At 39.9% G+C, this 12,955-nt stretch overlaps 1 protein-coding gene across 1 annotated transcript; it reads right to left on the bottom strand.

The window, feature by feature from the left end:
- Positions 1–319: 319 nt before the first annotated feature.
- On the bottom strand, positions 320–8,341 carry LOC140162079 (hyalin-like). The gene is made up of 6 exons (XM_072185369.1): positions 8,170–8,341; positions 5,201–5,446; positions 1,807–2,052; positions 1,169–1,414; positions 531–776; positions 320–381 (listed from the first exon to the last, which is right to left on the bottom strand). The coding sequence occupies exons 1-6, from the start codon at positions 8,339–8,341 to the stop codon at positions 320–322; spliced, it is 1,218 nt and encodes a 405-aa protein (XP_072041470.1).
- Positions 8,342–12,955: the final 4,614 nt, after the last annotated feature.

The raw sequence follows: 12,955 nt of genomic DNA, 5'->3' as shown, positions 1-12,955 counted from the left end.
ATCGATGAGAGTCGTACATGGAATAACCATACAGTCTCCAAAAATGTCAAGAGCTAATGGGATTCTTTATGATCTCAAACACTTTATTGCAGAAAGAAATTTGTTTTCTTGGTACTGCACTTCAATTCGTCCCATATACATGTTATTACAGTATACTTGGCTTGGAGTAATGCTGCCATTAATATTTCATATTGATAAGATCCACAAATACCAAAGAAAAGCCAGCAAAAAATATATATATTTTATAGTGTAACTTTCATGGAGACAGTGACGCAACGTCCCTTGACGCAACACCTTCAATTACCATAACAAAGTTACTTTAATCTTGGGTGTTTTTTCTTCTTATATCGGTAGTCACTTTCCCTTTAATTGAGCGAATATCTGGCACAAGAACGTTAAATGTTACCACGAATAGTGATATTAAATGAGCAACTTTTGTTATTTCCATATCAATCGTAAGATAAGTTTATCTTTCTTTTTCAAAACAAAAACAAATCAAAACAAAATTAAAAGAAAAACAGAACTCTTACCCTTTACATCAACATAAAATGAACAATTATTGGCATTTCCGAATCCATCCAGAGCTGCGCACGTTACTTGTGTTATCCCAATAACAAAGTCAGTTCCCGATGCTGGATCACACATAACAGTAGTAGAAAGGCCGGAGTTATCTGTAGCAATAGGTCCTTGCCATACAATCATTGCAGTTGGTTGACCTGGATCTGTATTGGTTGTTTGGTTTGCAGGGCAGGACTCCAAAACAGGGCCTTCATTGTCTGATAATAAACAATAACACAAATGGAATTGGGTAAATTGAAAGTGTTTAAATACGGTTGTATTTGATGTGTTTACTGCCGCACACCAATAGCATATTAACACAATGATATATTGTCTCGTGTGCGTGCGTCGTCGGACTGCCCTTGACGCAACACTTTCAATTATCATAACAAAGTTACTTTAATCTTGGGTGGTTTTTCTTCTTATATCGGTAGTCATTTTCCCTTTAATTGAGCGAATATCTGGTACAAGAACGTTAAATATTATCACGAATAGCGATATTAAATGAGCAACTGTTGTTATTTCCATATCCATCGGAAGATAAGTTTATCTTTACTTTTCAAAACAACAACAAATCAAAACAAAATCAAAAGAAAAACAGAACTCTTACCCTTTACATCCACATAAAATGAACAATTATTGGCATTTCCGAATCCATCCAGAGCTGCGCACGTTACTTGTGTTATCCCAATAACAAAGTCAGTTCCCGATGCTGGATCACACATAACAGTAGGAGAAAGGCCGGAGTTATCTGTAGCAATAGGTCCTTGCCATACAATCATTGCAGTTGGTTGACCTGGATCTGTATTGGTTGTTTGGTTTGCAGGGCAGGACTCCAAAACAGGGCCTTCATTGTCTGATAATAAACAATAACACAAATGGAATTGGGTAAATTGAAAGTGTTTAAATACGGTTGTATTTGATGTGTTTACTGCCGCACACCAATAGCATATTAACACAATGATATATTGTCTGGTGTGCGTGCGTCGTCGGACTGCCCTTGACGCAACACCTTCAATTACCATAACAAAGTTACTTTAATCTTGGGTGGTTTTTCTTCTTATATCGGTAGTCACTTTCCCTTTAATTGAGCGAATATCTAGTACAAGAACGTTAAATATTACCACGAATAGTGATATTAAATGAGCAACTGTTGTTATTTCCATATCCATCGGAAGATAAGTTTATCTTTCTTTTTCAAAACAAAAACAAATCAAAACAAAATCAAAAGAAAAACAGAACTCTTACCCTTTACATCAACATAAAATGAACAATTATTGACATTTCCGAATCCATCCAGAGCTGCGCACGTTACTTGTGTTATCCCAATAACAACGTCAGTTCCCGATGCTGGATCACACATAACAGTGGGAGAAAGGTTGGAGTTATCTGTAGCAATAGGTCCTTGCCATACAATCATTGCAGTTGGTTGACCTGGATCTGTATTGGTTGTTTGGTTTGAAGGGCAGGACTCCAAAACAGGGCCTTCATTGTCTGATAATAAACAATAACACAAATGGAATTGAGTAGATTGAAAGTGTTTAAATACGGTTGTATTTGATGTGTTTACTGCCGCACACCAATAGCATATTAACACAATGATATATTGTCTGGTGTGCGTGCGTCGTCGGACTGAGCGGACGTGTCTCCGATGTGCTCTTCCATCTTTTATTTTCATTAGCTCAATTTTGTTAGTCTTGACCCACCAGAATGTTCTAATAACATTTAAGAACATTAGTGGGCACTTTTGGTATGCATAATTTGTACGACAAAACTTTGGTGTACACGTGTCGTAGTGTATGTAGTGGTTGTACTCGTGAATTATCTATTCGCCCACATACGGGTTCTTCAATCCAAGATGGAGTTGTCAACAATGATGTGCTAATTCCCCAGTGCCGTGAGGGACCGCGGGCTGCTGTAGTACGCCAGTACAGGCGGTACGGGATAAGTGGCTAAGTATTGTCGTCATATTGTTTTTCTCCAATGATTATATATTTTCAACATGAATTTCATGATAACTGTAAGTACTCTGCTTTGTTTGAATTGGATGTTCATGCACATTTTGATATTTGGATGTAGAGGTACCGGCGACGATTTCGCGGGCCCCAGTTATGGGCGTGGTCATCCTAGCTCAATCAACAAGTATGCATACAGGTGACTATTATACATTTTATGACTTGTTTGATAATATCGCTTCAGATAATAGGGGTTTTGAAATTGCCACCTCCCAACCAGTTCTTACAATGGCTCCAAATTTTTAGCTTATAAATTCTTCCCAGCGGTAAGCAACACCTTTGCTGCTATGAAGTTGCAAAGTTTCAAATACACAAATTGAGCAGCCATGTAAATTCTCTATGGCATACCTATTTATAATGCTTATGCAATCAGGTGACCTCCACCCAAACCCTGGTCCATACCAACCCAAATTCCCTTGTGGAGTCTGTGGAAAAGTGGTCAAATGGGGCCTGTTGTGATAAATGTGATCTTTGGTATCACACTGACTACATGGATATTGGTACGCATGTTTATGAAGCCCTTCAATCCAGCGACATGTCCTGGATCCGCTGACAATGCGGTTTTCCCAATTTTGCTAGTTCATTATGCTCTGATTTTTCAATTGCAACTGCAAATAGCTTTGCCAGTTTGACCACCTTACCCACAGTCTCTGACTCTGAAAGTTTTAACTTGCTCAGCCCTCCTGCGGCGACTTCATCCCTGAAGCATAGTTTTACTACTCAGAATGCCAGTGCCATGTATGGTAAACCATCAAGCATGCATGACAGTAGTCCCCCCCCCCCCAATAAGGATAAGAAACCTAGTGTAAGAACCTTTAAAAGACAATCTTTAAAGGCCATGGTTATTAACTTCTGTAGTGTGAGAATGAGGGTTGCTGATTTGGCTGTTACCATTAACAATTACAACCCTGATGTGATTATTGGAACTGAAACTCATTTGAATAGTTCCATTAACAGCAGTAAGCTATTCCCGCCTGGTTTTTCTGTGTTCCGCAAAGATTGGATTTCTAGTGTTTCTAGGGGTGGTGTTCTTATTGCCATCAGAAACGACCTGGTGGGCACCCACAGGATTGATTTGGATACTGACTGCGAGATAGTCTGGGTTACGATCAAAATACAAGGATCCAAAGACATCACTGTTGGCGCCTTATACAGGTCGCAGCTTTTTGGTAGTTCTCCCTCATATATGAACGAGTTGAGGGAATCCTTGAACAAAATTAAAAAATCCAAAAACGGTCAAATCTGGTTAGCAGGCGACTTCAACCTCCCTGATGCTAACTGGGACACCATGTCAAATGATTTCAAAATGATTTCGGACTCGAACAAGTAGTCCATGAACCCACCAGAGGTAAAAATATTCTGGACCTGTTTTTTACATCTAATCCGACCGTGGTGGAGCGATCCATGGTTACACCTGGCCTTAGTGACCATGATGGCGTGCCTATTGTTATTGTCAGCTCAAAACCTAGGGTCATCAAACAGCGACCCCGTAAAGTGTATTTATACCATAAAGCTAACACCAGTGATCTGTTAGAGGAGTTAGACAAGTGTCCAGAGGGTCGTCGTCGGTGGTGAGCACTCGACCTGGGCTGACGTTGTTTCGGGCGCCCCTCAAGGCACGGTGCTGGGTCGTTGTTATTCCTCGTTTACATAAATGATTTGCCTGAAAAATTAAATTCGTCTGTCCGTCTGTTCGCAGACGACTGTGTTTTATACCATGAAATACAAAATGATCTTGATGCAAAGGAGCTTCAAGAAGAGATGAGAGAAAAGTAGCAATTATGTTTCAATCCCTCAAAGTGTTTCATAATGAAACTCACACACTCCAGAAACCCGAAGCACTTTGAATACAAACTGGGTGACTCTGTTTTAAATGAAACGGATGGCCACCCCTATTTAGGTGTCTTAATTACCAGTAAGCTCAATTGGAAAAACCATATTCAACAGATATCAGCAAAGGCAAACCGGATATTGGGTTTCATCAAGAGAAATTTTTATTCATGTCCTAAATCCACCAAGGAAGCTGCTTACAGATCCCTCGTTAGACCACTTCTAGAATATTCATCGGCTGCATGGGAACCCCATACCAAAGATTCTACAAACCAGATTGAAATGATACAGAAAAGAGCTGCTCGCTTTGTCTTCAATGACTACGCATCTCGCACCCCAGGAACCAATATAAATATGTTGAAAACCCTTGAATGGGACTCGCTGGAGAACAGAAGAACCTCTCGCAGATTAACCATCCTGCAGCAATCTCGCCTAGGCCCCTTATCCCTGCCAACTGGAACGCTACTACAGCCCGTCCCACGTCAATCACGGCATCTTCACTGCAACGCCTACACAACAATCACCACCAGCAAAGGCTGCTTGAAATTTTAATTTTTTCCCCGAACAATTATTAACTGGCACAATCTACCTGAACAAATAACCCAAATAGAAGACATACCACAGTTTAATGAAGCTGTAGCCAACCACATCAAAGAGCAACATCAAGACTAACCAAGCACACCGCACGCACATTCCCTGACCGTGTGACTATAGGAGGAATGTTGGCCAGTACGTAATCAAGATCATGATCAAGATGTCTGTCAATTTGATGTTATAAGAAAAACCGAAACTCTTACCCTTCACATCAACATAAAATGAGCAATTATTGACATTTCCGAATCCATCCACAGCTGTGCACGTTACATTCATTTTTCCAATAACGAAGTCAGTTCCCGATGCAGGATCGCACACAACTGCAGGGTTAACGCCAGAGTTATCGGTAGCAATAGGCCCTTGACATACGATCATTGCCGTTGCTTTACCTGGATCTGTGTTGACTGTTTGGTTTGCAGGGCAGGACTCCAAAACAGGATCTTCAATGTCTGAATAAACAATAACACTAATGGAATTGGTTTATAAAAAAATATTCATTTAATATATAATGCAGTTTAGGCATGTAGAGAATTTAATTGAGAATAAGTTAGTTTTTGTCTCGTACTACAACAGGACAGTCAGAGACACATCTGATGGAAGCTCGGCCTCTCACACAGCGACCGGCTACATCGGTACTGTGATAACCAACAGCGTACTCGTGGAAATGATATAACTTATTTATTTAACTGACTACAGAGATTTTCGGATTTTCTAAAATTGACCTTTTTCAAAGCATATCTCGGTACATGATACAAAGCTCAGATACATTTGAGGGGGCTGTGTTCTCAAATGCATCTTATAGTGCCTAACACAGTAAATCGTAGTTTTGACATAATTTATAAATGTTATGTTTTCAAACTTTCCATTCATATACGTTTCACATTTGAAAGGGCTAAAACATAATTTCCATACTGCGCCAAAAAGTATCCTAATACTTGAAAACAAAAATTAAAACGATATTTGGGCATTTGTTTAGATATCTAATCCTGCACATTATGCCATTCCATTAAATTCGATGTAAACTCAAAAAGTAGAGTTACAAGCATTTGATTAGACGAAGGTTAAAAGTGTCAAACTGGCCTCTGCAACCGACGAGATCGGTAGTGTCATTTTTTACTGTTACTTTTTTTTTTACTTTCTAGCACTTACGGGCGATATCATTATTTTAAGTAAAACAATGAGGCGAAGCCGATTTCTTTTACGCCAAAAATAATGATGTCGCCCGTGTTATATGAGATGATAGATGCACGACAGCGGCTAAAAACAATACCTTAATTCTCATTCTTAAACACTTCAATTCAACTAAAAATATCATAAGTATTTCAAATTTTAATCAAATTAAATCCTACATTTTGCAAGGAATTACCTAGGTCTAAAAATCGTCCCGTTGATGCTATGCGCCTCCGATTGGTTCAAATAGCGCGTGTGAGTATCGCGTCGATGCACACGCACTGACCCATGTGATATCGTGTCATATCACACGGGGAAGAACCAATAGGATTGTAGGAACGTTCTCAAGTGTTTAAGGGAGTGTTCATTAATACTTTGGTAGGGGGGGCTGGTCTTCCTCCAATTTTTCGCTCAAAAACTTTTTGACCCCCCCCTCGATGGACCGCTAAACTTTTTGACCCCTCTTTTGACAGACAAAACTTTTTTGACCCTCCCCATTATCGTATAACAAACATTATACTTAATAGTGTTGTTTCCAGTGGTGTGGTATCTGGGTCACATGTCATTGAGGGAGGTTAATGTTTGAAACATTCCCGGTGGGGCAATTGCGCATGAAATACAAGCACAAGGAAATGTTCATTTATACTTAATTTAGATTTGTCCCAAATCAGGGTGTTTATCTGATTTTACAGGTATTAATGAAATAGAGGATTTATTTTGAGGTTCATATGCACATCGGCATATAATTTGGATCCGTGGCTATTATGATAGTACAAATGCTAAAATTTGGCCATATTGAAGCTTGAATGGTCAAATATTTTTAAAATTGGAACTGATTTATATTATATGCAAAAAGCTAAAATGGTCAAATTATGAGATTAATTTGGTCACACAAGTGTACACAGGTATCAGTTTTGGCCCCCAAAGACCGTGGCACATGGGCCTGTGCCCAATCTGCCCTATGGTAAATCTACCCATGGGCCTATGTGTACAAAATAATTTTGCAACAAGAAATCTAAACTGAAGTGTGCAGTTTACGTGCAAAAAAATCCAATGTATTTGCAATATTTTCTTGATTTAGTTGTATTTTGAAAAGATTGGTACATAATCATGTTTGAAGAGATTTAAAATTCTATAATAAAAAGTGCAAGTATTAAATCAACCCATATGTTGCATGCTGCTGATCATCTTTAATGTTATATTAATTAATAGATATGTGTACACTAAGTGCCATCATTTTTTCAAACACAAGCACTGAAAACCAAAACTTGCCCATGTTAAAAGTGATAGGCTCTAAATGCGCGCGTAGCGTGCGAAAATTTTGGGTTTTAAAGCGGAAAACTTTTTGGCCCCCCCCCCCTCTTTTAAGGTCCAAAACTTTTTGGCCCCCCTCCCTTTTTACCAGCCCCCCCACCAAAGTATTTCTGAACGCTCCCTAAGAATGAGCGACATTTGGCAAATGTGCTATCAAAATGCGCATAAATAAATCATCCTTTTTTCTATGTTGAAATATTGTGAAAACAATTATTATATCTGAAGTTATAGGCGTATTTATTACAGCTGCTTTACTTTTTGTGCAGACTTTATATACATATTCCAATACAAAACATTTGTATACACGTGCACATGCAAAGGCCTACACTTTGTTTCAAAAATATTTTCACAGTGGCAGACCGATCGCGTAATAAAGAACTAGTCATGACTGCGTCACGCGAAGCTACGCAGATTGATCGACGAATGAGGTACTGGTGTGCTTTTCAATTAGCCAATCAGAACCCAACTTCACGTGTACGCCATAAATTCTGTATATACAGACCTTTACTTATGACAAATTGAAAACAAGTATTAGTACCTGCATAATAGATTATCACTGTAAAAATAATGGTAATAAGTATTATGAAACTGGCAATGATATGAAATTGATACTTGTAATACAAATATGAAATTAGAATATGCTTGAATTAAAAAAAAATCAAAATCAAAAGAAAAACAGAACTCTTACCCTTGACATCAACATAAAATGAACAATTATTGACATTCCCGAATCCATCCAAAGCTGTGCACGTTACATTCATTTTCCCAATAACAAAGTCAGTTCCTGATGCCGGAGCGCACATAACCGTAGGAGTAACGCCGGAGTTATCGGTAGCAATAGGCCCTTGCCACACAAGCATTGCGGTTGGTTGACCTGGATCTGTGTTGGTTGTTTGGTTTGGAGGGCAGGACTCCAAAACAGGGCCTTCATTGTCTGATAATAAACATTAACACAATTGAAATCGGGTAAATTGAAAGTGCTTAAATACGATTTTATTGTTGAAAGAGGGCTTTCATTGTTTGACTATCAACAATAACACAAATGGAATAGGGTAAATTGAATGTGTTTAAATACGGGTGTTTTATGTTGTCATTACTGCCGACAAAGCAATAGTCACAAAATGATATAGTGTCAGTCAATTTAATGTTAGTAGAAAACAGAATTCTTACCCTTGATATCAACGTAAAATGAGCAGTTATTGACATTTCCGAATCTGTCCAAAGCTGTGCACGTTACATTTGTTATCCCAATAACAAAGTCAGTTCCCGATGCCGGATCGCACATAACCGTAGAGTTAAGGCCGGAGTTATCGGTAGCAATAGGACCTTGCCATACAACCATTGCGGTTGGTTGACCTGGATCTGTATTGGTGCTTTGGTTTGCAGGGCAGGACTCCAAAACAGGGCCTTCATTGTCTGATAATAAACAATAACAGAAATGGAATTAAGTAAATTGAAAGTGTTTAAATACGGGTTTGTTTGTCCTGTTTACTGCCAACAAACACTAGCATATTCACATAATGATATTGTCAGTCAATTTGATGGATAAGAAAAACAGAACTCTTACCCTTGACACCAATATAAAATGAACAATTATTAGCATTTCCGAGTCCATCCAAAGCTGCGCACGTTACTTTCGTTATCCCAATAAGAAAGTCAGTTCCCGATGCAGGATCGCACACAGCTGCAGGGTTAACGCCGGAGTTATCGGTAGCAATAGGCCCTTGCCATACAATCATTGTGGTTGGTTGACCTGGATCTGTGTTGATTGTTTGGTTTGCAGGACAAGACTCCAAAGCAGGACCTTCATTGTCTGATAATAAAATAATAAATTGAAAGTGTTTAAATACGGTTGTATTTGTTGGGTTTACTGCCGACACAACAAAAGCATATTCACACAATGATATATTGTCAGTCAATTTGATGTTATATGGAAAACAGAAACTCTTACCCTTCACATCAACGTAAAATGAGCATTTATTGACATTCCCGAATCCATCCATAGCTGTGCACGTTACATTCATTTTTCCAATAACGAAGTCAGTTCCCGATGCAGGATCGCACATAACCGTAGGGTTAACGCCGGAGTTATCGGTAGCAATAAGCCCTTGCCATACGATCATTGCGGTTGCTTTACCTGGATCTGTGTTGGTTGTTTGGTTTGCAGGGCATGATTCCAAAACAGGATCTTGAATGTCTGATTAAACAATAACAAACATGGAATTGGTTTATAAAAAAATAAACTTAAAATATAATGCAATTTATGCATGTAGAGAGTTTAATTGAGAATAAGTTAGTTAGTGTCTCGTACTACAACAAGACAGTCAGAGACACATCTGATGGAAGCTCGGCCTCTCACACAGCGACCGGCTGCATCGGTACTGTGATAACCAACAGCGTACTCGTGGAAATGATATAACTTATTTATTTAATTGAGATTGTTTTCGGATTTTTAAAATTTACCTTTTCCAAAACATATCTCGGTAATGAAACATGATACAAAACTCAGATACTTTTGAGGGAGCTGTGTTCTCAAAAGCATCTTATAGTGCCTAACACAGTAAAGTGTAATTTTGACATAATTTATAGATGTTATGTTTTCAAACTTTCCATTCGTATACATTTCACATTTGAAAGGTCTTAAACTATATTAAACAAACGTATACTTTCTAGTTAGTTATGCTAATGAATTTCTGGTCAAAACCTTGAGGACTTGCATATTCTTTTAATCCATACAAGGACCACTGATCTATGATGTTTAAGACTTACCCTTCTCGCATCGAGATCCAGAGAATCCGTACTGGCATGCGCAGATGTATTCCCCAATTCTGTCATAACAAATCCCGCCATATTCACAAGGATTCGATGAACATTCATTTAATCCTAAAAAAATAATGCGTTCGATTTATGTTGACAAGAAAGGACGAAGCAAAATTAAGTCATTGTAATAATTGAAGAACTTGATATTTAAAGCCGTTGGGCCAAATTGCATAAATATTACCAAAATTACCCTACGCCTCTTTGCATTGTAGCCGACGAAATGTCATGGCTGACTACTTAATATTTGCCCGTAACATGAAAGAAACTGCTATCATTATGTAAGAGATCTTCTCGTGTCCCAAGGCAAACAATCCGCTATTCTTTGTGTGTATACAAAAGTCAGGTAGTAAATTTCCTTTGTCAGCCCTGTATTTGAATGGGATTATTTTGAAATTTACAAACGCTTAAAATATCACAAACAAGTAGGCCTATGTTAATAAATAATATTAATACAAGCTAAAACCGTTTGTGTTCGATAATGAACCTCACAAAACTAACCTTCAAATTAATTAAATACAGTAAAATTTTATTATTACTGGGTGAGAGTCGCTCTGACGGTTTTAAATTCGCCGTGTTGGTTAGGCTCCGATCACTCAGTTTGAGGTCATGGTAGGAGCGGCCGAACCAATAGTTCACGCGGCCCAATCCTGCCACCACCAAGCGCAACTTACCATCAAGAAGCTTTCCATCATGCACAGAATCGCCAAAGAAAGTCCAAGCAGACCTTTTCTAAGGCCTGCTTTGACAGTTATATCACTGAATGTTGAAGGATTCTCTACCGCCAAGCAAAATATCATCAGCGGATTGTGCAACAATCTCCACTGTGATGTCCTGTGCCTACAGGAAACCCATAGAGGAGCGACTAACCACCGCCCAACCATACCAGGTATGGTCCTTGCCATTGAGAGACCACATCGTCAATACGGGGGTGCGATATTTGTGAAAGAAGGTACTGTGATTGAAGTCACTATGGTTCTTGACGACAACAACATTGAAGTCCTCATCGTTGAGCTTAGTAACGTAACAATAACATCCGTCTACAAGCCACCAGCAGAAGACTTCAAGCTCCCTCTCTTCACCTCTAACACTGACACCAAGCCATGTATCTTCATCGGCGATTTCAACAGCCACAGCACTCAATGAGTTTACAAAGAAACCAACAACGATGGAGCCGCAGTTGAGGAATGGATAGACAAACACCAGCTGAGTCTTATTCATGATTCCAAACTTCCTCCTTCATTCCATAGTGCGCGTTGGAAGAGAGTATACAACCCAGATCTAGCTATTGTCACCAACAACATCTTTGACATGTGCAAGAAGATTGCACTGGATCCAGTTCCCCAAACACAACACCGGCCAATTGGGATCCATGTTAACACCATAATCTCACCAGCCTTTTCAGCGACGCTTCAATTACAAGAAAGCAGACTTGAACGGATTCTCAAAAGAGCTAGATCAGAAGGTGAAGAGAATTACTCCACCTCCAGACAACTATGACACCTTTGCCCAACTAGTTTCTAAGACTGCTCGTAGACATATACCAAGAGGCTGCAGGGAGGTATACATACCAGGCCTTTCCAAGGAATGTGCAGAAGAATACCAAGAGTATGTAACCATGTTTGAAGCTGACCTTTCGCCGAGGAAACAAGAGCAAAGGGTGAGGCAGTTATGGAATCCATCTCCCATGAGCGTAGTAAGACCTGGCATACCCTCATAGAGTCAACAGACATGACCCGCAACAGCAAGAAGGCATGGTCCACCATCCGCAAACACCAAGGTGACCCTACAACAGCCCCACAGCAGCCCAAAGTAACACCCAACCAGGTTGCCCACCAACAACTCCTGAAGGGAAGAAATGGCAAGAAACATAAGAAGACCAAATTAGACCGCAAGAAATACAGCGGAGATCCCGGATTCACCAAGCCCTTTACTATGCAGGAGCTGGAAGCAGGAATCGCCAAACTCCAACCAGGGAAAGCAATTGGCCTTGACAACATCGCAACTGAGCAGCTGAAGAACTTTGGTCCAGAGGCAAAGAAATGGCTCTTACAGCTCTACAACTCCTGTCGTACCAGCCACAGACTCCCAAGATCTGGAAGAAGTCTCATATCATCGGTCTGCTGACGCCAGGGAAAGATCCATCCATCCCAAAGAGTTATCGACCAAAAATATCGCTTCTCAGCCATACCTACAAGCTTTTCGAACGCCTCCTGCTCAACAGACTGTCCCCTGTGGTAGATGAACAACTCATTCCAGAACAAGCAGGTTTCCGCCCTAGCAAGTCAACAACAAGCCAAGTTATCAACCTTACCCAGCACATTGAGGAGGGATTTGAGGAGGGATTGGTAACCGGAGTTGTTTTCGTCGACCTGTCAGCAGCCTACGATACCGTCAACCATAGATGTCTCCTCAGCAAAATCCTGGAGCTAACCAAAGATATCCACCTGACGGAGCTCATCGAATGCATGCTTGACAACAGGATGTTCTTTGTTCAGCTTGGAGACAAGAAGAGCCGGTGGCGAAGACTCGGGAACGGGCTACCTCAAGGCAGTGTTCTCGCACCTCTCCTGTTCAATATATACACCAATCATCAACCGAGAAGTGAACACACCCAACGCTTCATATATATGCAGACGATCTTGGCATCAGTGCAC

Source organism: Amphiura filiformis, chromosome 10, assembly GCF_039555335.1.
Source record: "Amphiura filiformis chromosome 10, Afil_fr2py, whole genome shotgun sequence".
In the NCBI taxonomy this organism is placed as follows: Eukaryota; Metazoa; Echinodermata; class Ophiuroidea; order Amphilepidida; family Amphiuridae; genus Amphiura; species Amphiura filiformis.
Note: the sequence above shows the minus strand (reverse complement) of the source record. Positions and strands in the feature narration are given on the sequence as shown.

Excerpts from the sequence above, each read along its gene's own strand:
- LOC140162079 (XM_072185369.1), bottom strand. The coding sequence starts at position 8,341 with ATGCTTGTGTGGCAAGGGCCTATTGCTACCGATAACTCCGGCGTTACT. Across the intron at positions 1,415-1,806 it reads ATTTTATGTTGATGTAAAGG|ACAATGAAGGCCCTGTTTTG; the intron begins GTAAGAGTTCTG and ends GTTTATTATCAG. Across the intron at positions 382-530 it reads ATTTTATGTTGATGTAAAGG|ATATTCGCTCAATTAAAGGG; the intron begins GTAAGAGTTCTG and ends TTCTTGTGCCAG.